The sequence below is a fragment of the Balaenoptera ricei genome, chromosome 3, assembly GCF_028023285.1.
Source record: "Balaenoptera ricei isolate mBalRic1 chromosome 3, mBalRic1.hap2, whole genome shotgun sequence".
Classification (NCBI taxonomy): domain Eukaryota; kingdom Metazoa; phylum Chordata; class Mammalia; order Artiodactyla; family Balaenopteridae; genus Balaenoptera; species Balaenoptera ricei.
In genome coordinates this window covers 63,377,122-63,404,868 of record NC_082641.1, presented here as the reverse complement: position 1 = coordinate 63,404,868, position 27,747 = coordinate 63,377,122, and the positions used below count along the sequence as shown (strand labels likewise).

At 35.6% G+C, this 27,747-nt stretch overlaps 1 protein-coding gene across 2 annotated transcripts in view; it reads left to right on the top strand.

The window, feature by feature from the left end:
* Nucleotides 1–27,747, top strand: part of HOMER1 (homer scaffold protein 1) — a 126,836-nt gene that overhangs the window by 29,394 nt on the left and 69,695 nt on the right. For both annotated transcript variants that reach the window (XM_059916635.1, XM_059916636.1), the window contains exons 2-4: nucleotides 15,447–15,603; nucleotides 19,739–19,870; nucleotides 23,466–23,558. In XM_059916635.1, the coding sequence (XP_059772618.1) occupies nucleotides 15,447–15,603; nucleotides 19,739–19,870; nucleotides 23,466–23,558 (382 nt within the window). The remainder of the gene's footprint in view (nucleotides 1–15,446; nucleotides 15,604–19,738; nucleotides 19,871–23,465; nucleotides 23,559–27,747) is intronic.

Here is a 27,747-nt window from a genome sequence, read left to right as displayed (position 1 = left end):
CCATAGTCTAGCCATATTTATTTTTGATATGATTTTTTTTTATTACCATGATGGAAAATTGTTGTAGGATAACATGCTGTGCTCATGTGCTGTCTGTAGTACCCTTGCCGTTAAGACCACTGCTCTCTTCTTGAGAAATAAGGCTAACTTGTTTTTTCTCAAATGTCTCAAAAAGAGCATTCAATTGAGGCTCTAGAGCTCTTTTTCACATGATGAGAGGCTATGTTTGAGTAGGAAAGATTTAAGAGTAGATTTTACCACTTTGTCCAGAATCCAGGTTATAGACTTTTATAGAAGAACTGAAGAGAACTGATTCCTAAATGGTCACTGAATAGTTGGATGAGGCAACCTTAATCCGAGTTCTGTTATTATCCACTTAGTGTGGAATGTCTGCCAAACACAAAGCCTTTAGTAGAATTGATACTTTTCTATTTATCAATTGGTTCAGCTAATATTTGTACTTAATGTTTAGTTAATCCATCATCATCTTCTATGCTGTGTTAGCTGCAGAACCAGTTAGGGAACTTTCTCCAGATTTAGATGATTGGCTTTCTTAGAGTTGATACTTTGCAGGATTTCATAGGACAAGCTTGCTGGTTCACAATTAAAGGCACACAAGTAGTTTTAGATTACTGTTGTATAGGATAACTCTAGGTATTGTTACACACCATAAAGAGAATTCTGAGGAGACCTAGTTGATGAAAAAACTTGGGTCAGTGGAGATTTGTGGATGATTTGTAGGAAGTATCCCACAGGCAAGAGTGTCTCCAAATCTCTGTTTGCCAGATGAATCCATTATCACTCAGGCTGTAATATTTTTAACTGTCATTCACTTTTTAAAAAATTTAAGGCATATATTCAGTAAAGTGCACAAATCTAAAGCTCAATGGATGTTTACATAGCTATTTATTTGTGTAATCACCGAGATAACGTTCCACTAATTGTGTTTTTTTAAAGCAAGGAAATACATTGCATTAAAATTGTTTGCTTAAATTTTTTTTCTTATAAATATAGTAGATGTTCACATATTGAAAAGTTGAGATAAGAAAAAATAAGTCATTTGTAATCCCACCACCAAGAACTCTAAACGTCTTGGTATATAATCATTTATTCATTTATTTATTAAGAATTTTCTGGGTGCTTAATATGTGCCAGGTGTTTGAGTTGCTGGGAACACAGCCCTGATTAAAAATGGCAAAATCCTTGCCCTTGAGGAGATAACACTTTAGCTGGGGGAGAGGGATAATAAATAAGAAAATACGTTGTATGTCAGATGGTGATAAGTGCAGTGGGGAACAGTAAAAGAAGGGAGATAGGAAGTCCTGGGAGAGGAGAGGAAGGGGCTACAGTTTTTATATAGAGCAACCAGGAAGGCCTCACTGTGAAAGTAACATTTGAGCAAACACCTGAAGGAGGCAAAGGAAGATTCTAGACAGATCTGAGGGGAAAGAGTGCTTCAGGCAAAGGCCCTGAGGTAAGGGGTTCTTGGCATTGTTTGAGAAACAAGGAGGGCCACTGTGGCTGGGCAAAAAACAGTAAGCAAATGGCATTATTTTGTTCTTTTTTATGGCTGAGTAATATTCCATTGTATATATGTGCCACATCTTCTTTATCCATTCCTCTATTGATGGGCACTTAGGTTGATTCCATGTCCTGGCTATTGTAAATAGTGCTGCAGTGAACACTGGGGTGCATGTATCTTTTCGAATATTACTCAACCATAAAAAAGAACAAAATAATGCCATTTGCAGCAACATGGATGGACCTGGAGATTGTCATACGGAGTGAAGTAAGTCAGACAGAGAAAGACAAATATCATATGATATCACTTATATGTGGAATCTAAAAAAGAGGGTACAAATGAACTTACGTACAAAACAGAAGTAGAGTCACTGATGTAGAAAACAAACTTATGGTTGCCAGCGGGTAAGGGGGAGGAGGGATAAATTAGGAGATTGGGACTGACATATACATACTACTATGTATAAAATAGATAACTAATAAGAACCTGCTGTATAGCACAGGGAACTCTACTCAATACTTTGTAATGGCCTCTATGGGAAAAGAATCTAAGAAAAAGAAAGAGTGAATGTATGTATAGGTATAACTGATTTACTTTGCTCTACAATTGAAACTAACACAACGTTGTAAGTCAACTATACTCCAATAAAAATTAAAACAAAACAAAACAGTAAGCTACGGACAGGTTGGAGAGGGAGCACGGGTCATATCCTGTAGTGGTTTTTCCTCCTGAGAGGTGATTCCACCTGAGAATCACCTTGGAAGCGGGACTGCCCACCAGACCAGTGATTCTAGGGCTTGGGGCCAGGCGTTTGTAATGCAGCCAGGGTTGAGAAACACTGATGGCAGGTCTTTAGACCATTTTAAGGACTTTGGCTTTTACTAGGAGTGAGATGGGAAGCCATTGGAGGGTTTTGAGCAATGCTCCACCTGATTTAGGTTTTATTACTTTAAAACTCTATATTAGGAAATTTTTTAGACATACAAAAAAGTAGAAAATACAGTCTCCTATACCACCATTTTCCCACCCACTTCAGTAGCAGCCTCATTTTGCCTTACTTGGTTTATCCTAACCTCTCGCCCCCTTTTTTTTTTTCCTGGAGTATTTTAATACTAGCTTCAGTTTTTAGAAAGATCACTCTGGTTTCTGTGTTGGGAAAAGGCAAGGCAGGGCAAGGGCAGAATATAAGTATATCTTCCATGGATTTTTTTCTCTGAATATACAGTTGACCCTTGAACAACACGGGTTTGCGCTGCAAGGGTCCACTTATGCTTGGATTTTTTTCGCTAGATACATATCACGATACTGCACGATCTAAGGTTGGTTGAATCCAAGGATACAGAGAGCTGGCTGTAAAGTTGTACTCGGGTTTTTGACTGCTCAGAGAATCGGTGCCCCTAACCCTCACGTTGTTCAGGATTCAACTGTAGATAAATTTTTAAACAAAAATTGAATTATGCTGTGTTAACAGTTTTACATAAACTCTTTTCACTTACTATATTGGACACCTTATGTCACTGAATATTCTGGAACTTTGTTTTTTAATGGCTACATAGGATTCCGTTATGTGGATCTACCATGATTTATTTGATCTTACGTCATTAGATGTTTTAATTTACAATCTTTGCTTATCATAAACAGTGTGGTGATAGATCCCTATAGCTAAATCTCTGCATATATATATATATAATTTCCTTAAGGTAAGTTCCTAGAATGGAATTGCTATGTCAAAGGATATACACAGAAATTTAAAGCTTTTGATATGCATTGTCAAAGTGTTTTTGGAAAGCCTTTACTAATTTATACTCCCACTAGGTGTTTCTGAAAGTGTCAGATTTCCTTAAACTCTAACATTGAATTTTTTCATTAAAAAAAAAAAGTTTCCTGTTTAGACAGGTGAAAAAATGATAACTCGTGGTTTTAATTTGCAGTTCTTTGATTCCTAGTGAGGTTGAATTTCATTTCCATTTGCATTTTTAAAAAAATATGCTTATTATATCATTTTCTAGCTGTGTGACTTTGGATAAGTCACTTAGGACCTATGCTTTTGTACTATGAAATGGGTGTTGTATACCTGCTTCACAGAGTTTTCATGAACATTAAATAAAAGCATTTTTTATCTCCAGGTTTTTAAACTTTTTGACCATGATCCACAGTAGAAAAAAAAAAAAAAGACATCCTGCTTTGTGACAAGCATATATAAATATGTAGCCAAAAGTTTCATGAAATGATACATATACCCTTACCAAGTGTGATACACTCTGATGTTTTACATTCTCATTCATTTCTTAAAATGCCCATTAAATTAATTATAACCCTCTGGGTTGTGACCCAGTGTTTGAAAAACACTCTCATAAGCTCTGGAGTACTATATCTTGTCAGGTGCTCTTTTATCTTTAGTGATTATCTCTTCCAGGTAGCTCAGAAGTCAGCCTCCCTTTACCTCTACTAAATTCATTTTCAGGAAAGCTAAAGAGGAAACAAACAAACAACCAAATCTAGCTTACCGTACTGTTGAATCAAATTTTTGGTCAGTGAAAAATGTTAAATAACTTTGCAGTCAGAAAATTTGTTTGTTTGGGCTTTTGTGGTACCATAATGACTGAATTGTTAACACAGTTGTTGTGTGATAGATCTAATGCATTTGAGCAAAACACCACATCATTACAGGGATTGATTGTATTTGCAAAACCCCAAATTGGGACACAGCATCTGCTAGTTTTGCCTATAATTTTTGTTACCTGAAAAACCGACAAAAATGGAAAACATAAATCACATTTAGTTATATTTAATACAGCCTTTTTCAATGGAAAAATAAAATAGTATGAAAGCTAGGTAATCCTGAGATACTGGGAATGTGTGGCGACCATGCATAAAATACCAGATGCTGTTCATTGGTAGGACTTGTAGCTAAACTACTTGAGGACCACTCAGAAAGGAGATAGATCTAATTATTAGCTTTGACTAGAGGAAACTTGATCAGATGAAAGTGAGAATCACTTCCAAGCTTGAGGGCTGTTGGAGTGAGAATTGCAGAGAGAAACAGAGTGGGAATGGACTGGTGGCATTTACTATTTGGAAAGCATCCAGGAGTTTAACGTCTTTGAGAAGAGAACTGTGTTGTTACTTTTGACTTCTAGTTTAACATTAAATATGTTTTATTTGTTAAAATTATTTTTTGATGCTAAGACAGAAAAATTTTTTGATGACTCTAAGTTAAAAGTTTGACTAATACACATTTACCATTCTCCTACTCGCCCCTCCACAAAGGAGAAAATTTTGAGGCATGTCAGAAACAATTTGGTACAAAAATATGAAAACTAAACTTTATACCAAAGAACTGAAATTTACCTTTGAAAAGTAGCAGAATATATATGCTATATCTATACTATATTGATTTTTAAACATTAAATGTCATCAGATTTAGAAAAATAAGCAACTCTGCCTTTCTCTATGTTAGTGGGTGTTCACCTTAATTTAGTTCACCTTAATTCTAACATGTGGTTAGAATTGTATATATGAGATGTTTCCATGCATATAGTTTGAGTGATGACTTTGGATTCCGGTCTTTTCACTCTCTGCAGCTAAAATAGAGTTTTAAACAACCTTAGGGATAAGGGTAGAAATCTTTGGGGCTCAAATGGCCCAGAAATATATGAAGACCTCCTCAGCCTCACTAGTAATCAGGGATGTGCAAATTCAGCAATGGTGAAATACCATTTCATGCCCATCAAGTTGGCACACATTACTTGGACCTTACCAAGTGTTGTGAGGAAATAATATTAGACTATTAAAGTATAAACTGGTACATGTGTTGTGAGAAGTAATTCGGAAATATGCTATGGTGCATACCTCGTGACCAGGAATTCAGCTTCTAGTATCTCTCTTGCATGTGTACACAAGTGAACATACAGGGGCATTGTTTGTAATAGTGCAAAAATTGGAACAACCTATATGTCTGTCAGTAAGGAAGTGGCTACAAAAATTGTCCAGTATTTTCCACTTGAAATACAGTATGAGTAATATATGTAATTTTAAATGTACTTTTACAGTTTTTAAAAGGTAAAATAAATTTTAATATATGTTGACAATACAGTTGACCCTTGAACAGTGCTGGGGTTAGGGGCACCAACCTCCCACGCAATCAAAAATCTGCTTATAACTTCTGACTCCCCAAAAATTTAACTACTGATAGCCTATTATTGACCAGTACTGTTACCAGTAACATTAATAGTTGGTTAACACATATTTTATATGCTATATGTATTATATAGTGTATTCTTATGATACAATAAGCTAGATAAAATAAAATGTCATTAAGAAAATCATAAGGAAGTGAAAATACATTTACAGTATTGTATTTATCAATATCATTAAGTATATATCATCTGCTTACAAGATGAATCACCTGTCAGTACGTACATTGATATTGTCTTATATGATACAAAACAGTGTAGATGTTATATATATTGCTAACACTAGACATCAAAAGTGATAAGATAATGTGAAAAAGAAATTCATTTTTATTTACAGGTGTAACAATTCATGCATTGATAACGAAGAGGCAACAATGTGATGGCTTTATGGTAGCCGTGTTAATACAATTGCTTCACAGTAGCCTTGCCTATACACTAATGAATGAATTATTATAAAATTTTTATGGCATACAGTATTACAGTCATATTCATAATATAGTATTAGAAACATTGTTACTTTTTGGTTTTTTTTTGGCCACGCCGAGTGGCATGTGGGATCTTAATTCCCCGACCAGGGATCGAACCCGCACCCCCTGCATTGGAAGCATGGAGTTTTAACCACCAGACCGCTGTTACTTTTTTTAAAACTGCTTACCTGTGATGATAGGCTGATACGCAGTTTCTCCACTTATCAGAGAGAGGGGCATACTGTACAATAATGTAGTTCTTTGAAAGCAAAGTTAAAAAACGGTAAGAAAACTAACTCATTATTAATTTTATATTAAATATTACTCACCTTATACCTATGTGAGGATAGACCAGTATCTACATATATTTTATGCATTCATGACATACCTAACTTTTTCTTAGTTTTTCAATTTTCCTAGGCTATGTGGTTTGTCTGCGAGTTTTTTCAAACTGTTGTGTAATCTGCAAAAAATTTTCTAATATATTTATTGGAAAAAATCCGTGTGTAAGTAGACCTGCACAGTTCAAATCCATGTTCAAGGGTCAACTGTATATCCATAATATTTTTAACATATGTAAAGAGATTCAGATTTTACATTCTTTTTTCATGCTATCCACTGTGTATTGTGCACTTAGAGCACCTCTCAGTTTGGATGCTAAAATTTTTATCAAAAATACTTGATCTGAATTTAAATTTCATAAAATTTACATTTGAAACAGTAGATTCACATATCGAAGTTGTTCCATACATGCTTAAAAGTATTTCAGTAACTGACTTACTTGAGTATCAAATAAACTAATTCACTTTCTCAACTGCCCGAGCCACATTTCAGATGCTCAGTAGTCACCGTATTGGATAGTGCAGTTCTGATCATAGTGCCAACTTTTGCACAGCAGTTTAAAAAAAAAGATCTATATGTGCGTAAAATAAAATGTGGCTGATTTAGTCAGATTTCTCGGTGTTAATAAGAATTCTAGAGAAATGGTGTGCGGTTTTTTTGTTTGTTTTGAGCAATTAAAAATATTCAGAATAATACAGGGAATAATGTAACATCTGTGCAACCACTATTCAAATGTAGCAAATGTTAATATTTTGCCAAAATACCTTTGGATCTTTCTCTTCAATCATAGGTTTATTTTTTAGAGTATTTGCTTGTTCAGATAGAATATGGATTGCATATTCACTTGGCTAGTTTGTAGTTAAGTGTAAAGGAAAAGAGTACCTAAGAGTATTATTGTTCCTTGAAGTATTGTTGGTATTAGAACTTAAATAATCTTTTAACATTTAATTCACTTAAAAAGTTTTTAGGAATTGGATGTCTACTAGAAAATTACTTATTTTGGATTTTTAGGAATGTGCCATATATATTAACAAGATTAAATTCTCATTAACAAGAGGCTATTTTCCTTAGATTTCCCTAGTGTATACTGTGAGTTCTCAGAATATAGCTTTATTTAGTGGAAATCAACTGGGAAAAGAAGAATGTTGAAAGTACAGTACTAATTTTAAATGTAACTGAGTTACCAGGAATACCTCCTCGTATATTTTAAAACACCAAGTATTTTATCTGAAATAAATAGGGTTTTTAAAGGGGGAGTGGGGCAGAGATGATATCACTTGGGAGTCAATACTCAAAGGACCTAGCAAGCCAGGTCCTTTGAGTATTGAAGATGTTGCTTAAATATATACATTGAGTGGGTTTACTTGCTCTTTCCTATGAATTTGAACATATTCCTTTGATCTTTTAAATGTAGCTACTGATTAAAGTGCCCAAGGTAAATGAGTACTGTAATCCCTTTTAATAACTAGTGCTGTGCCTTAATGAAAGGACTGAGACTGAGAAAAAAAAAAGAAAACTTAAAATGAAGGCTGTATATAAGGAGTATAAACAATGTTGTTACTGTTGAAGTACAGTTTTATAATTTAGTAATCTTAAACTCCAGATTGAAAATTTTAATTTATTTGATTATATTTTCTTCAGATATGCTAATTAAGTCAAATACCTGATGTCATGAAGATATTTCTGATGCGCAGTTGTTATGATACAATGATTTTCTTAAAAAATCTTTCGTTTGAATGTGTAATTAACCAGTTCAAAGACCAAGGAATTTAGATCATACACTTTTTAAGAATTCTTCCAGAAAGGACGTTTTGTAGTTGTTGGTGTCACATTTTAAGTCTGTATACCTATGTTATAGCAATATCCTTTACAATTTTGTATTTGCTGTATAGTAACTTGGAAGTTTAAACAAACACCTGCTATGTTTTTGGTTCATCACTAGATGGCGCTCTTGTGGTACAACTATGTGTGGGGTAGCCATTAGTCGGATAAGCTTTGCTTGCCTCAGAGGAAGCATGTGTTGTTTGTTTGTTTTAAAGAAAATTCAAAATGGATAAGTAATCACCTGTTAAACACATAACATGGTAATAGAAATACATAGCTGATAATATGCAGTCATAATCTTTGAGCCGCATCAAAACAGCTGTTTTAGTCGGTAAGATTTTTCTTACAGGCGTGTGCTGGGAGAGTAGAGCTGGGTGGTGGGATAGGGGAAGTAAACCAATTACCTGATAATCCAGTGGAATTACACTTTATATTATTAACTAGTACAGGACAGTTCTTTTGAGGACATTCCAGTGCTTGAGCTCCAGCTTGTCTGAAGACATGCTGTGCCAGCTCATAATGGCACTGAGACTAAATTCTTCAGGCATTGCATTTGAGGTTAAATGGTCATTAGTGTCCATCCACTCCTTGTCTTATCCTTGCCCGTGTCCTTTTGGCCTTAACACATATTGTCCCACTTCTCTTCCCACTTCAAACTCCAAAAACCAAGCTAAAGGTGGAATGTTTTTTGTCTTACTTCCGGTGTATTTACTTCTAATGAAGGAGGGAAGTGGACGTACCTTCAGCACTTCCAGAGCCATAGTTGGACACATTTGGAATTTCTGCTCCTGTCTTACTTTCCCTTTATTCCTCTTTATGAATAATAAGAATGCTTTCAGATGATGTCCTGTTAAGTTAGTTGAGTTCCAAGCTATTAAAAATTGTCACTTATTCTGTGGTTCTTTGGCAGTCTTCAAAAGTGGCCCCTAAAGCATTCTTTTCTCAGCATTAACTGTGATGTAAGTGTAGCTTCCTACACTGTGCCACTTAAGAAAATCTTTTAGTACTAGGACAAGTTTTAAAAGTTAAATAGTACTTAAAGGTTTGTAAAGACAAGTACTAAGTTTCCTATCTCATCTTGTCCTTCATCTAGCCCCATCCCCCCAGGCAACTGCTTTTACAAATTCCCATTTTTATTTTTCTTGGTAGTTGTCTGCATATCTCTAATACGCTGTTATACTGCTGTTTCTTGATTAAAAGACTTGGATATTAAATCCTTATAGCAGAAAGTCAATTGATAATGAACTTTTATGATTTCCATGTTTCTTCCACCCATCTCAATCAGTTAGTCTTATAAATTTTTCCATTGATTACCTCTACAGTATTAAATGGGGCCCTAAAAATCTAATTGTATGTGGATCTGTGTTACAAAGTTAATGAATGACCAGTGTGTGCTAGCTAGCCAGAGGAACTGGAAGACCACCAATCACATTTTATTGGGGAGCACGTTATTGCAGAATTTATTATATGTAAACTTCTTTCCTCAATTATTATTTGTGTAATTTTTTAAATGACAACTGCTTGGAACAACTAGGAAACTTGTTTTATCACATAAAAAGCCTAGAGGCTGAGTCATCGATTCAATGACATAATCAAGGAAACAGATTCCTGGTTTTTCCATCTGCTCTTGTTCACAATGTTGGCTTTGTTCTCAGGTTAGCTGCCCTCAAGGTCCTAAGATGACTCTTCAGGTCCGAGTGTCACTGCAAACAATGTTATTTAAGAGAACGTCCCTTCTTATGTGTGTATCTTTTTGTGAGTGTACCCAGAAGCTTCCAGCAAACCTTCCCTGATTATCTCATTAGCCAGAACTGCTTCAGAGGTCCATTCCTAAACAGACTTCTGGCAAGGAGAATGGGATTGCATTGATGATCTTAGTGAAGCTCACAGTCATGTGGAGGAGGATAGAGAACATCTGAGGTGTGTTAGGAAGGAGCCAGGAGGAATAGTTGGCGGATAGTCAGCGAGCAGTGTCTGTAGCAATGTCAAACTCTTAGTGGAAGGTATCATCTACCTTATACCTTTAACCTCTGCCAGGCTACTTTCTTTTGGAAAATTAAGTGGAAAGTCTGGCAATTGTTTGAAACCATAACTTTCTTCATATCCGCTTTGCTATGTATGTATTATCAATACTTTTACAGTTTTAGCCCACAATTAAGACCTTCAGAATTCTTCTTATACCAACTTCCTAGAATTATTTTATGAACCTTCTGGAAAATACTTCAGTAACCTCTTCTAACAGTAAGGTCATTTGAACTACTCATTGCCTTGACTTTTTTTTTTTCTTAATTTTTCTTTCTTTCTTTTTGGTTGCACTGAGTCTTCGTTGCTGCATGCGGGCTTTCTCTAGTTGTGGTGAGCGGGGGCTACTCTTCGTTGTGGTGCGCGGGCTTCTCATTGTGGTGGCTTCTCTTGTTGAGGAGCACGGGCTCTAGGTGTGCAGGCTTCAGTAGTTGTGGCACGTGGGCTCAGTAGTTGTGGCTCATGGGCTGTAGAGCACAGGCTCGGTAGTTGTGGCGCATGGGCTTAGTTGCTCCATGGCATGTGGGATCTTCCTGGAGCAGGGCTCGAACCCGTGTTCCCTGCGCTGGCAGGCGGATTCTTAACCACTGCGCCACCAGGGAAATCCTGTCTTGACTATTGATGTAAGAAATTAGAAAGTAGATGATTCTCTAGGATTAAAATGTGTGTGTGTCTCTCTCTGTGTGTTCTGTGTTTAGTTTTGTTTCTCTAAGCTAGTTAAAAGCATTTCATGCAAAAATCTATTTGCTTTCAAAATTGATTTTTAGATTAATGTTTAATTTCTTAGGAGAATTACTTTGTGTTGTTATATCTGTTTAAGAAATAATACTGTAGTCATGACTAAGGCCTCAATTTTATATTATGCCATATATATGTATATATTCTAGTAACAGTAATGTCAATAAAGATGGTAGAATATACAGATTGGCTTTCAGTGAGATGTGTTTACCTCAAAATTTATCTTTTGATTCTCATATTGTGGTTATAAATGTAAGTCCTATGAGATGTTACTGTGTTACGTGAAAAAGAATTCTAGGATCAGATCACTTTGCTGCATGCTGGGTTATTCAGGGTTAAATGGATTTCTTTACTGCAGGACTTCTCAGAAACTTTAATATATTAACGTGCATTATAAATGTTTCAGAGTGGAACACGTAAGTGTTTGCCGAACTTATTTAAGTATGGAACACTCAATTCTAGGACTTTTGTTCCATAGAACATACTTTGGAAAATGCTGGTATTTGATGCAGTTATTTTTGTGTGAATTGTTATAAAGGAAGTAGTGTGTCTAACCTTTATTTATGAGTGCCATCCAGTTTATTTGAAAAAGTATTAGCACTTGAACACTTGGGATAATCAATGTCAAATGCTTTTCAGATCCTTTAAGAGATAAGTGCTTTAAGATTTCAGGTATAGCTTCTCTACTTCTGCTTCTACAGCTTTTCTCTAAAATGAAATTTATCCACACGCTTAGTGTTGAAATGTACCTTAAACAGACTAGTGATAAGTTCTCTTGATGATTCCCAGAACTTTTCACTCCAGCCTAGTTTTCTCTACTGAGCTCCAAACTAACATTTTAAGTTCCCTTCCTGACAGTTTTACATGCAAACCCTGTAGGCATCAGAACTTGGTCAAAACTGAGCTCATCCTTTCCCTCACCATCCCCCCTGTTCCAGACTTTATTTTCTGTTTACCATACTGCCTAGTGGCACTGTCTTCTTTTCAGTCACCCAGACCAGAAGCCCAGGAGACTCGGATTCCTCCTTCACCTCCTACATCACGATTTGTTAACCTTGACACTGTTGACATTTTTGGCTGGATAGTTTTTTGTTGTAGGAGGCTGTCCTGTGCATTGTAGATGTTTAGCAACACCCCTGGCTTCTTCCCACTAGAAGCCAGTAGCAATCTCCCTCCGTTGTGACCACCGAAAATGTCTCCAGACATTGTGAAATGTCCCCTGGGAGACAACTCACCCCTGTTTGATAAACCACTGCCCTACGTCCAAACTGTTACTTTATCTTATTGATTCTACTTTCTAAATTTACCTTTAACCCCTCCTCATGTCTTCATTCCACTCCCTAACCTCCTATTCTTTTTATTTTTTTAATACTTGGGATCCTTTGTAAGGTTCTGACTAGTGTTCCTATGTCCAATGTTGTTTCCCTTCAACCCACCCTTTTCAGTGCTACTAAATTTATCTTTCTAAAATGCAAAGCTGTTCCTATGTACATCTCTCAGTAGTTTCCAGCGGGTACCCTCATGAACTGGCTTCTCTCTCTATCTCTAGCCTCATTCTTCAAAGGCACACATACTCACTGAGGTTCTTGCTACACATGCGTAAGTACTATGCCCTCTAACCACTGTGCCATGGTTTCAGACTCTCCTTAGGCATCAGTTTCTCCACAGTAGCCTTTACCCACTTATTTTCAGAGGCTCTGTCATGGTGAAGAGCACTTTGTTTAACATATCTGTCTTCCCTCACCAGATTGAACTTTTCAAGGGCAAAGACCATCTCTCTCTGTTTTTACCATGTAGTAGATATTCCGTAAAAGGGTGAATCATCTGCTTGTATGCCCTGACAGACGTAGTAACATCCTCGTTACTTCTAGGAATTCTCTTCCCTGTGTATCAGCTGTAAAATTATTTCACTAGTCTTTATCATCCAGATGTTGATGGCTAGGCCTTTAGCCACGGAGATCTTGAACTACAACTTTTTTTTTCTTTGAATGAACTATAACTTTCTTTAAGAAATCAGCTATTCAGAAAAGGATTGAAGAAAACAGCGTGTTTAGTTGATGTCAGACGTTATTTGCTTGTAAAATAGCTAGTTTACCCTAAAGGTTTTTATTCAGAATGGAATTAAATTGTGTGGAATAATTGTGCAGATTAATTACACTGTGTGAATTAATATGGTGTGGAAAGTATTTATTGGACTCAAAACATCGCATTTCCATTGAATAAGGATTTGATGATTGGTCATATAAGGCTTGCAAAAGCAATATCATTGTCTTAACAGTTTTACTTTTTTGGAAAATACATTTATTAGAACACATTCTTATAATTATCAGCCTACACTATCTAGAAATTTATCCCCTGTCAAATGAAAAAAATATTATCAAGTCAATAGAGACAAGAATGGCCCACTTCCCTTCCTTATGTGTCTTAAAACATAGAATTTTGTGTGAATGAATTTCCCTGTGAATTGGAACTAGCTGCAGTCACTGAACTTTAATTAAAAGGTGAAAAAAAGAAAAGCAGAGGTTGCAGAGCTTTTGGACGATAACCCAAATGTAGCACCAGCCTTACTATGAAAGTCAAGCATTGAGGATGGGGAAAGGGAATGAATAGGGCCTACTCCTAATTTGGAAGAATTCTGCATCCTGGCATAGCGCCTTGCCAGATTATTAATAATTATTTGCTGAATGAACCCATGTATAATGGCAGTTAAGCCGGAAGTGATGACTTTCTGCTTCATTTTTCAGGGAGGGGCATAAAATGTATCGCTCACTTCCTTTCAAAGAGCCCAGTTACATACAGGGAAGGTACCTCCCTTTCCTAATAGCTCTCTAAGGGCTAAAAGTAAATCATAGGAGACATATGTGACACCCAGCCCATTATTATTAATCCAAAGAATCATTTTGCCAAAGACCAAGATTTGCCTTGCCTGTTTTCTAATCTCACTCTTTTCCATACTCTCTTTTCCCTTCTTTAAATTTAAAATTGGAAAAAATTTTAATTCTTTAAAATTAAAAAATTTAAACTTACTTAATTTTAACATTATATATATAATACCAGTTAAAAGTCTCTTTAGGACCTTAAGCTGCTTTAGGAAAGAAAAGTGTTATGTAAATGAAAGAAACATTTGGACTCCAAAAAATTTTTTGGTAAATGCTCTTTACAAGAGAATTCTTACTGAGAACTTGGAAAATTTTGCCTTATAATGCTTCTATCACATACAGATCATCTCATGCTTGTTTTTTCAGACTGTAAAAGAAATCTGTAATGATCATATTTTGAATATATATTTTTGATAAGTTTTGGTTCTTGAAATTATAATTTTAAAAACCTCTATTTATCTTTAAGGCCTTACTTGATCTAAGTAAAAGATACTGTGATGATGGGCTACTTTTTTTTCCATATATTTTTCAGTATAGAGATTATATTGAAAGTAAACTTTCCCAGTAAATTCTTTACCTGTTACCAGAATAATGTAGTTTTAAATGGGTAAAAACTTTTAACTTAGTGAGAGTCACATATAAGATACTTGTATTTTAACAGCATATCGTCAGTTCTAATTATTTGCAGTGGTTTTGTTCTATAAAGGCACCACAAACACTGAATTAATGAGTATTGAACCATTGTCCGGAGGGAAACACAGGGTTAGATTCCTGTGAGCCTCTGGTCACAACATTTTCATTAGCCAATCAATAATGACCTGGTTTGATGTATGTTTCTGTCTAAAGACACCCTATTTAATATATATTGTTGATTCATTACCATTGAACTCATGGCCGAAAGCACTGTAACTCATGCCTGAACAAAACTTATATAACATTTTTTCTCCATGAGGCACATCACCGTCTGCTTACATCTAGGAACAGACAGCACTCAGCACTGTGCTTGGGGGCCATTTGAAACAGTGAAAGCACCAACAAAAAGAACAAAAATGCAGACTTCATGGTGCTAAACAGATTGCAAAAAGGACACTAGTTTATAGTATGAGAGCTGAAACAGGACGGCAGAGTGCTGCCTTGATCAACCTCAGGTGGAAAGGTGCATGTCAGGTCACTGGAAAAGACCAAGGAAGTACCTCAAGTATGGATTTTGGGGTTACAAATGCATTTTATTGAGTAGGCAAAATCACAGATACAGAATCTTCAAATAATAAGGATTGACTGTAATTGTTTTAAAGAAGCTTATAATACTGAGTATTCAAATTTAAAAGAAAGTTTCTCTTATTTTCAAGGATGTGGGAATTTTTGGGTAAGTGGAATCATACAGTTTTCATGTTCTATTGTCCAGTGGAATAAAAGTGGCTGCTTTCATCCTGTCATTTTGTTTTCTCCCCCACAGGGAACAACCCATCTTCAGCACTCGAGCTCATGTCTTCCAGATCGACCCAAACACAAAGAAGAACTGGGTACCCACCAGCAAGCACGCAGTTACTGTGTCTTATTTCTATGACAGCACAAGAAACGTGTATAGGATAATCAGTTTAGATGGCTCAAAGGTAAGTTACATTTACATTAAATAACCTTGCTGTTTTGCTTTATATAGTATACACTTCAGTTTCATTCAGAAGATTTTTTTCTTCATTAAAATAAAATATTTCCTTTTGAGCTTTAAAAACTTACGTTTTAAAAAACAAAATTGATCATTTTTAGGGTAGCAACTTTTTCATCCCCTAAATTACGTGGATTAACCACCTTATATATATGTATTGAGTTACATACCAAAATATTCTACAAATTTGAAGTCAGTTTATTTGATAAATATTCATTGCATATCTGTTGTGTCAGGCACTGTGTTAGGTGCTAGGAATATAGTTTTCAACAGAATGGACACAGTTTCTACTCTTGGAGCATGTAATCTAGTGAGGAACTAGACTTCTTTTCAGATATACTTCTATAGTCTAGTAGGCAGTTCAAAATCCCTAAATCATAGGAAGTCTTTCAATATTAAGTTCAATATTCAATAATAAAGCTGACATCCATTATTCAGAAGAGAAGCGTATGGACAAGACCTGTTTTTATTTGTTAGGAGAGGCAGATAGTAAAATGTTTACGAGCATGGATTGCCTGGGTTTCTATCTCAATTCTACCATCTACGAAGTTTTCGATTTGGGGCAAATTATTTATTTACTGTTTACTTCTCTGAGCTTCACTGTTCTCACCTCAGTAGTAGTTGTAAGGATTGAGTTAGTATCTACAAAGCACTTGGTTACCTCAGTGCCTGATGGAGTATACCCTTCAATAGGGGGGAAGTTCCATTTTTTCCTCAATGAATTTTCAATAATACATGTAGATAATTCCTAGGAAATTTTCACAGTTCAGTGTAGAGTTAAGACCACAGACTCTGAAGCTGGACCATCTGGTTTGAATTTTTACTTTAATACTTAGTAGCCATGTGACCTAGAGCAAGATATTTAATGTCTTCATGTCTCAGTTTTCTCATCTGTAAAAAAGGACTAATGTAAATAACTACATCATTACACCGTGGGATTATTGTGAAGATTAAATAAATTAATTTAGGCAAAAGCACTTAAAGTGTGTATAGTTATCACTATACAAACACTTACTGCTATTGTTATTATTAATATTATTCAGCTTTTAATTATGTATTGCCTAGTGGTTTGGGGGAATAAAAGGTAATTTAATTTAATGTTGAACTTTCAGTCTGTTTTTTGTATGTGCTCATTCCTTATCTCCTTAACTGGATTATAGGACTCCAGGGGCTGTTTGCACTTTGTCTTGTATATAAGTGACTAACATGTATTTATTTGAATAATTGATCCTCTTTTCATTTTTACTCAGGATTTATAGGACTTGGGAAATAGCAATAGTTAATTTCTCTGAAGTTTTATTTAATGAAGAATCATTTTGCCACATTTTGTAACTGTTTAGTGAAATTAACAGATATTAATTATTATAATCTCAGACCCTAGAGTGTTAATTTATTTCTTTTCCCTGACTTGAACCTTCAGTTCTCTGTAATTTGTATTTCTCTCTTGGCCCAAGCCATGGATAAGATGTGGTTTTATTAGAGAGGGCAGTTAAATGATATATAAAAGTGAAGTAGGCCCAAGTCCATTGTGATTAAATAATCCTCATGTGTTTTTCTCCTGAAGCAGTATGAACTATTGCTTCTGTCATTTCCATTTTTGAATACTTTGTAGCTTGTAATTATTAGGCTCTTATATAACTCTTGTGAAAAAGTTTTTTTATTTCTTTTAATAAAATCTACTCTTTGTACTGGAGTTATATTTTCTATCACATTTTCCATTTTCTAGTTACTTTTCTAAACTGATGCTATTAACTATTGCAGTTTCCTGCAGGAGTAGTTTTTTGGTAAGCAGTAGTGGTTAATTTGATGCAGCTAAGTGGGTGAGTTTCTTCTCCCCACCCTCACTTCTATTTCTGCACAACATGATGAGTTGGGAAAACCTTAGGTGCCCCTAATTAGAAAACGTCCATTTGTTCTCACTTAAGGCCTTTTCTGTGCATGTCAAGTTTGCTTGAAGGTTTTCTAATCCTGCTGCAGAGACATCAGTATGGCCAAGGGCCAGGATCAGGGGACTATATGGTTGGTAATGACACAGCATTTCTACTTCTTTTCCTTGAAAAGACAAGAACTATGGGATTGAGAGACATATTTATTTTAAAGAACTAAAAATTTTAAAAAATGGATTTATAGTAGCATTCTATTTTAAGAATTCTAATAAATAATTTTAAGTGCAGAATCATCTATTATTTTAAAGTTTTATTCACTGATTAAAGAATCCCCAAACAAGTCATATGGTTGGCAAGGAAAGGTTCAGAATGGGGATTAAAATGGAACTCTTAAACATAAAAGCAGAAAGAAGTTAGTCTGAAATAGCCAAACCAGAAGGTCAGTGACCAGCAGCTCGTGAGTCACAGCTCTTACATGCCTTATAAAGCCTGTGGTCGCCTCACTATGTGAGAGTTATTAGGGTCAGCTGTAAGATGCCCATCTCTCCTTGGAAACACTCAGATCCCAGCTCACATGTACATGTACCCTCCTCAGGGAACACTCAAGGACCACCAAATCTAAAGTAGTGCTGGCCAGCCCTTGCCTTCCTGCCTCTCAGTCTTGATCCCATCCTGGTCTATGGTCTTCACAGAACTTAACCACTCTCTGAAATTTCATTGGTCAGCTACTTGTTTACTTGTTCAATGACTGACTCTTCTTGCTCTAGAATGTAATCCACAATTACATTGCTTCTCACTGTTGTATCTCAAGTTCCTAGAGTTGTGCTTGGCATTTAGTAGGTACTTGCACATGCGAAAAGTTGCACATCCAAACGAGTCCTTACCATTCGTTAGTATATTCTTTCCCACTCAATCTTTCATTTGATGACAACCCTGCATGTTAGAGCAGTTGTTAACTACGTTTTACAGAATCTAAAATGACATGCCAGGAAAAACAGCTTTTGAACCAAAGGGTAAGGCAGTATATTAGTGTATTAATTTTGTCGGAGGTGAAAATGCTTATAGAGGATAAGGGTTCTCATGTAACCACAGGTAACATGTCTACTGTCTGTGAGAGAAGGCAAGCCACCACTCTCTTACTGTCTACTTTAGTAGGACAAATGTCATGCATCCATTATAACTTCATCAATACCTGCATAGCTCATAAATATTTACTGTTTATACTGTTGTTCATGTGGTGTACAGATTTAGTTTTGTTCTGGAATGCTTGATCCTTATTCCACATTTAATAGTTCACCAAATAACTGCTTATGGATTTGATAACGTATCTATTTTTATTATTACTGGGATCACTTTGTAATCTCAATCTCAGTTACAGAGTCATTAGACTACTTAACTAAAACTGATTCTACACCTTAACAGTACTGGCAGAGGGCATGAATGAACTGAAATTAATGTGTTAAAGAGTAGTTGAAGTTTATTAAAGTGATCAGCAAAGTTAATATTTAATAAAGTACTAAAAGACTAGTTTTCTAAGAAACTCTGTTATAAACAGAAGTGATAGTGATTCTCATTACCATGATTTTATACCACTTTATATGTAAAGAAGCAAAGTATATATTTAAGGGTTTGTTTTTCTCTTGAGTAAAGGAAAACTTACTAAAGGATTGAAAGTCTTTTCTGTATCACAGTATATTTCAGGTAAGTTGGCTTTAAGAAAATTCTTGTTGATGGATTTTAGAAAATAGTGATCAAATAGAAAATTTGTTCTATTGCCGCCTTCATTTTTGAAAGATTCTTTGGAGAGGGGGACCTTACTTTTAAATAAACAACTATTAAAACCTACTTGCTACTGGTGAATATCATCCAAAATTCATAGATATTGATCCTAAATGTTCAAAGAGAAGACACTGACCACATTAAAAACTCTTTAAAAGTTTTTGCATCACAGGAAAACTTATTTTGCTTGTAAAGTATTAAAATTTATGAGAGAGTGCCATTATATTTATAGTTCTATTATTACCATATTGCCACACTGTCACTTCAAATGTTAAAAACTGTTTCTCTAACTCTCTTTATATATTTAACATTGTGGCACAATAGGAGTCCTGAGTTTTTATGTAACTGAATAGTCCTGTGCTTAAATGCCTATTTGCGAATTTTGGGCTGGTTACTCATACTTGTTTTATTTTTCAGGCAATAATTAACAGCACCATCACCCCAAACATGACATTTACTAAAACATCTCAGAAGTTTGGCCAGTGGGCTGATAGCAGGGCAAACACTGTTTATGGACTGGGGTTCTCCTCTGAGCATCATCTTTCGAAAGTAAGTTAAATCATAAGATCTGAGTGGAAATCTACATCTTCAAGTCAGACGTCTTCAATAATATAATAGAAAATGGAGAGTATAAAATGTAGGAGAAATTTCTTTGATATTTTCAGAACGGCTGTAGCGACAGCAGAGCAAGAAGTGAGAGATCAGTGGATCCCACTGTCAGCTGGAAACATTGTATACATTAAAAACAGTCACCATTGATGGAGGAGGGTTTTTGTGGTTAACTAGGTATGATAGGAAATAAACTGTGGGAATTATCACTTCAGAATGGACTTTGCTCGGGAGTTAGCACCCTTGGTTGATGGTCTGTAAGATAGGTAGACACCAAACGCTTCTGAATGGTGAAAACTCAAGCTGATAGTGATATTTCAGACATAATAGCAGGCACACATAAGTTACTGTTTAGGAAAGTGGTGCTTTGGCTGGGTGAGAATTACTCTGATCTCTCTGATGCAACACAGAGTAAGATCTAAGAGACACCATGAGGAGTTCTCGGAACTGACCAAGTAAATTACTGTGGCTAGAACGGCTGATAAAATACAGAGCATCACCAGGGTAAATACTGGAAATAAAACAGTTTTCCTGCATATAAACAAAAGCCATGCAGTGTTCATACCAGCAGCATCTTGAGTTCTTGTGGATGTCACAAAGAAAGAGTTTATAAGGAAAAGGAAACAATCTCAGGATAACAAGATGATCAAGGAGATGAGGATTACTCACTTTCACCCTTCACATTTGATGCTCACCAGACCCAAAGAGTTATGCTTAAAACTTCTCTGTTTGAAGCATTCAGTTAAAAGAATAACCCTACATTTTAACCATATTTTATGTATGATTTGGTATACATAGGATCTGATGGCTTGAGAGTTGAAATTGCTCAAGTGCAGGATAATCAGGCTCTTGTTAGATATACACCGTTAATACTTAAGTTAAACCTAAGCTGTTCGTTATAGAAATCATTGAGATTCTTAAAAATTACTTCTTTTAAAAACTCTTACACTTTTGTGAATATTTATTGACTTGAAGTTATAATTAGATAGTTCAATAGTTAAAATAATCTTTCTTTCCTTTTGTTTTAGTTGTAAACTTTCCTTAACACTGTTGTTTTCAAGTGCTTTTGTTCTCTTTTTGATATAAATTAGAGTTGAAAGCTCAATTTTATGACTATTTTAACTTTTGTCTTGATGATTATAAGTCATTCTCTGTAAGATGATTAAAACAAACAAGTGTTGCCTGATTTCATTTCTCTTACACCCATTATATTCTCTAAATACATTTCTTGAACTGTGGTAAAGTTATAAGTTTTAGACTTAAAGTATTTCAACATAGCAGGGACACAGGCATTGAATTAAGCATTGCCCCTCCATAAACAATCCCCTTAGGAAATTACACATTTATTCTAATAGTTTTGCCGTTACTCAGAACCTTTTTGGAAATTTTCTTTTGAAATTGTCTATTAAAGCCCATAGCAAAAACATTAAAACTATAATTATATTACACTTGCTGAATTTCTTGACAACAAAGGAACTAAATTGTGGATTAATTTCTCAGACCTGCATGAAATGATTTTTGAGCCTAAGTAATTTTGACTATATTAAGTTGTTGTTGTTTTTGTACTACATCTTTCAAGTTACTGGGCAGACAGCTAATGTGGCAAAGAAATAGTTTATTCAATTCTGTCAATCATATTGTCTCCTCTTATCTGATCTTTTTTTCTGAGAATAGCTTTTATAGTTAAAGAATTTTATTTTTCCTCTTTAAAGTTAACATATGCTTTTGACCAAACTGACTGGTAGCGAATTCTAGTATTGTATTGTGAGGGTGAATTAACCATTAGGAAACAAGTCAGTAGCTCCTGGAGCCAAACTCTAGTTTGTTTATTCACTAGACTTGGCTCCAAGAGCTTATGATCAGTCTCTTCAGAATGTTTTGGTCCAAAGATCACAAAATCATGACTTATTTTCCAAGCTACCTTGAAGATTAATGTTGGTGCTTTGTAAACTATAAGGGACCCAAAGGAGTACATAATCTTTTACATGAATGAAGCAAGCATGTAAATATTCTGGCTTGTTTTTTCACTAAAATCATACATGAAATGAAACATTGTAAGAGTTTGGAGAAGGCTCTGAAGGCAATTCTAGACAAGGTACTCTCAAAATATGAGAGAGCAGCAGCATTGAAAGAAATTTGTGGTCTCCTAAGGTTGATGTATGAGGAAAATTCCAACTATGCTTGGATTGTTAGAGTGCTTACAAGTTGTATTTTGTTATCATGGAAACCTAAACCTATAAAAATTAGCAACAGCATGGGTCTTTATGAAGTTGAGAAGACTTTTAAACATTAACTACTTTGGAATGCCAAATTAGTGTAAGAAAAACTTTGTGTATTATTTCAAATTACATAAAGAGAAATTAATTATGGTTTTGCTTTTATTTCAGTTCCAACAATGTGAATGAGACCTTTTTAGCTCTATATTCAGACTTTTTTTTTTTTTTTACAGTAATGAGATATTCTCTTTAATTAGATAAGTATAATAATACAGATTCAGTTTCCTGATCTACAAGTTGTAGGTGGGGGTAACAAGGTTTAAGAAGGAAAGTTGTAATAATGACAACTTTTATTTTGACCCTCCTCCGTCTCCCTATTGGCAGGTCAGAGTATCATGAGACTTTCCTTACAAAGCTTTCCTTCCCAAGACGGCAGTGAAATCGGGGTTGGCTTATGGGGTTCAAAGAGGGACCTATAATTTCGTATTTTTATTGCTAGCTATAACAGATGTTTTGAGTTGCACAAAGATTTTAGATTTTTAAAATTTGGTTATTTTGTAGCCTTACGTTATTCTCTCCGAGAACAGTGGCAGACTAGTTTCCACTTCCAGTTCCTAAGTAGATACTGTTTGTGGCCATGACATTTATTTGATCACCATGGGTTCCTAAGAGTTAGCATTTCATATAAAGTAATTTTTTTTAATTGTTACCAATCTTAAAGACCTTTGTGGGGTCCTGCTTTTCCTTTCTGCTGCTGTGCATTAGCTGTTTAGGAATCTTTGGAAATGAAGTTTTAGTAATGTCAGTTAGTGATAGTAGTAAACGTTGCTGTTTGTACTGCTGCAAATAAAATGCCTTACATAATACAAGAGTTTATATTCTAGTAAAAGTTAAAAGCATGCTCCAGATACAGAGATGATTAGGAGTGGACACTTAAGCGATTTAGCTTTCTCCATGAGAAACAAACATAGTATACCCATCTTTACTGATTCCACTCCCAACCTGTACCCCCACCTCGGTCTTAGTAAGGTATATCTGAACAACCAAGGAGAGACAAAACTAAGTTAGCTGACACCAAATTTTAACTTAGTTGTATCATGATTTTTTTTTAATGAGATTTGTCAGAGTACTTTATAGTGCGCAAATGTTTGATATTAGGTTTATTTTCCTGTCATTTTCATATTATGCCTGTAATTGATTTGAGGGCTAAGTTGCTGTGTAAGAGTCAGGTATTCCGTAAAATGGAAGAAAACTAAGATAAAAGTGGGCATTAAGACCTATTTGTATTTGATTAATGTATATAGTCTTTCTGCGTTCAGTTTGCAGAAAAGTTTCAGGAATTTAAAGAAGCTGCTCGACTAGCCAAGGAGAAATCACAAGAAAAGATGGAACTTACCAGTACACCTTCACAGGTGGGTATCTAATTTCTATTCTTACTTATAAGCCTTGTTCATTTTAGATGGTATCCTTTATGCCAGAGATAAGTTTAGGAAAATAATGGCAAAATTAAGGTGATTGGATTCCAAAGTAGACACAGAAATGCACCCTTCAGTTAATCCGTACTAGTGGAGAAAGGGTTTTTTTTCCTATATACCAATGTGTACAAGAATCTCGGGGAAAAATCTGTTTAGTAATTAAAACTTAGTTTTTTTAATGTGCATACAACTTAAAAACAATTGTATATAAAAAACATAGATTGCCGTGTTGTTTGTATTCTGTGTTCTGTGATGGTCAGTTGGGTGCAGCCCCGCTAGAGAAGACATAGGAGAGGCTTGGGAAAACAAAAGTTTATTGTCCTCACAGGTCCTAGAAACAGGAGGCACGACACACCTCTGGGGGGACATCAGGGATGCCTCAGGGTGGTCAGAGGGCAGAAAGCAAGAGTACAGGGGAACACTAAGGCTGGAGCCTGTATTGGGGTTTCTGTTGGTAATGGTAGGGTAGGGTGGACAGTTTAGGACTGGCTAGTCTGAATGATTTCAGTGGGCCGTAAACTATAGAGTTAGTTCCTAGTTGCCTGGTACTGGGCCCCTTGGATGATTAAGGCAGAGGAATATTGTCTCCTGGGATGGAGGGGCCAGATAGAGGAGGTATGGCCTGGAGTGGTTAATTTGCATATCAAAGCCATGCTCCCACCTTAGCCCCCTGCTATCTCTAAGAATTGGCTTGCCAGAAAGGTTTTTTAAGATGTCAAAACATCACAATAGGGACTTCCCTGGTGGCACAGTGGTTAAGACTCCACGCTCCCAATGCAGGGGTCCCGGGTTCGATCCCTGGTCAGGGAACTAGATCCCACATGCCACAACTAAGGTTTGCATGCCACAACCGAGGAGCTGGCGAGCTGCAACTAAGGAGCCCGCCTGCCGCAACTAAGACCCAGCGCAACCAAATAAATAAATAAAATATTTTTTTAAAAAAAGAAAACCCCAAAAACATCATAATATACAGAAAATAGAAATATATAAACAATATAGTTTGTTCTACCTGATTTTAAGGTGTGTTTAAATCTGACAGTTGGGACATTTTACATCTGAGCACTGAGACCCAAAGGTTGTAGGTTTTAAAGTATCCCTTTTTGAGATTGGAATTGATACTATGTATAAAATAGATGACTAATGAGAACCTACTGTATAGCACAGGAAACTCTACTCAGTGCTCTTTGGTGACCTAAATGAGAAGGAAATGCAAAAAAGAGGGGATATATGTATACATGTAGCTGATTCATTTTGCTGTACAGTAGAAACTAACACAATATTGTAAAGCAACTATACTCCAATAAAAATTAAATAAATAAAAAGAAAAAAAAAGAAAAAGCATCCCTTTTTCCTTTAACAAATGAGTTAATACCTATTACTTGTCCATTGTAGTCTTTCTTCAGTTGGAAATTAATTACATCTCCAAATAAAATTCATTAAACAGTTACATTTCAGTACTTTCACAAAGGTTTTTTTTTTTTTTTAATTAATAGCTACTTTATTTATTTATTTATTTATTTTTGGCTGTGTTGGGTCTTCGTTTCTGTGCGAGGGCTTTCTCTAGTTGTGGCAAGCGGGGGCCACTCTTCATCGCGGTGCGCGGGCCTCTCACTATCGCGGCCCCTCCCGTTGCGGGGCACAGGCTCCAGACGCGCAGGCTCAGTAGTTGTGGCTCACGGGCCCAGTTGCTCCGCGGCATGTGGGATCTTCCCAGACCAGGGCTTGAACCCGTGTGCCCTGCATTGGCAGGCAGACTCTCAACCACTGCACCACCAGGGAAGCCCTCACAAAGGTTTTAATGTAATAATATGACTCATAGAAAGCCAATAATTTTCAGCTTTTTAATAATAGACTTTTCTAAAGTTAATCTTTATTTCAATTGTCATCTTAAGAGTAAGGTTCAGCTTTGTTCTGGGTTCTTCTCTAGAGTAATTGTTTGTTTTTGAAGTGTACTTAAGAGATTTTATAAAAGGAAGGATTGGATGTTACAAATGTTTCTGTGGAGTATGTCAGTAGTAGCTGATTTACATAAAACTTTCTTAAGTAAGTAAATGGTAATTGCCTTGGAATTTTGTGACTAGCCAAATGATTGGAACATTTTAGAAAATATTTTGCTCTTCACCTTCCTCCCCACCCCTGGCACCCAACTCTATTTGGTAAACCCTACTGGTATAAATAGTTTTGAGTGTTTTCAGAGGAAAGAAGAGTTCTGTTGAGTATGCTTAAAGTACATACTTCCTCATAAACTAAAGGTGTACTCTGGATTGAAGCCAAAGCTCCATGATACCTCCTCTGTACTTGCAGTGACCTGGAATAACAAGAATGATCATTTTGAAACTTCCCTTGAATCTATCTTCCCTAAGTGCTGTGATAATGTAGTGATGCTTTTAAGCATAAAAGCCTATTTAAAATTTAGTACCAGTACACGTTGGGAGCTCCAGTTCCTCGGGTGAATGATTCTAGTGTCACAGGAGGATGCTATAACACATTCAATAAGAGAATACTGAAAAAACTCCAATAAAATTGTAATGGTTTACACTTTGCCATTGTACTTAGTTCCTGCTTCTCTAATCATAACTTGTTTTTGTTTAATTGGTCATAAAGTGTTACAAGTTGCTGCTAAGATACCTGCTTCTCTTTGGTGGAAGGAATGTCTTTAAGCCTTTACTTTCTATCAAAAGAATATATCAAAGATGTTTGTATTTGGAAAGTGCTGTGAAATATAAGGAATAAAGAAATGTCTTAAGTTCATTAGGATTTGAGGGCCAAAATATGCTGACCTTAATTTATATTTTTAAAATATTTGAAGTCTGATTGTTAATTTACAGAGCCAGAGAAATAGGGGGAAAATGGTATTTTCATTTCTCTTTCCTCTCCTTTCTTTTTTTTTTTATGACAGTCCCTTACAGAGGTCATTACTATTTCTGTTTTGACTCGAATTGTATGACCTCTGGCCACTCTGATTCTATTCAGCTAGAAAGCACAGCTTGAGTCTCACTGGTTTAACCCAATCTACTAAATTAATGCTCTGCCTGAAGACTAGAATATTACTCAGGAATTCAGCAAAGGGGATAGAGAGATTAAATGGGATAATTGATAATAGTAGACACTGAGTTGGTCATAGCTTTTGCTTTTATTCGAGGTGGTATAACAGACCAGTTAGGCGTATGTATTTTCAGGTCAAACAAACTTAGACATAAATTCTTTTTCTGCCACTATGTGATATTGGAAAAATTGCTTAACCGAAGTCTGTTTATACATCTGCAGCATGAGTATTACATTACTTACCTTACAGGATTGTTGGGTGGAATAAGTATGATAATGGCAATGTCATGTTGACACAGTCATACAATAATGGCAGTAATGTAGACTCTAGAGCTTGGCTTTGATCTGGGCTCTAACCCTTGTTAGTTTTCTGAACTTAGGCATGATAGTATTTTCTTTAGTCCATAAAATGGGAATAAGGACAATATTTTCTTACAAAGTTATTGTGAGAATTAAATAAGGATTACAAAGTGCTTAGCATATAGTAAAGGCTTAATAAATGTTAACAGCTGAGTTTCCAATGTGGCTGTAATGGTGAAGATGATGATGTAAAGCCTTGACATAGTTATTTAGAAAAATACAGATGCCTTAATTGAATAAAGTCTATATCAGAAGCCCCTGGAAGACATGTTAAAACACAAATTGCTGAGTCCCAACCTTAGCATTTCTGATTTAGAAGGGCTGAGATGGGACCTGAGAATTTGCATTTCTAACAGGTTTCCAAGAGATGCTGATGGCTTGGGGAATCAGACTTTGAGAAATAGTGCTGTAGACAAACCATTCCATCTCCCTAAAGGCTTGTGATGAAAGGAGTCTGGCATTTAGAACAAAGTTGGCCAATTCCCTCTTAGACTCTTGAGCTAAGGTTGTATACTTGATATAAATATGTGGTCATATCAGATAATCTTCATGTTGTCTTCATCAAGGTAACATCTCTAGGAATACTTTGAATCACATATTAGTTGTCAGTTTCTTTTACATCTCTCTTTAAATAACAGACATTAATTTAGAACTTTTCCTCTGTTGGAGATCTTATGTTCTCATGTTTCCATGGGAATATTTTAAACAGTCAACTTGATAT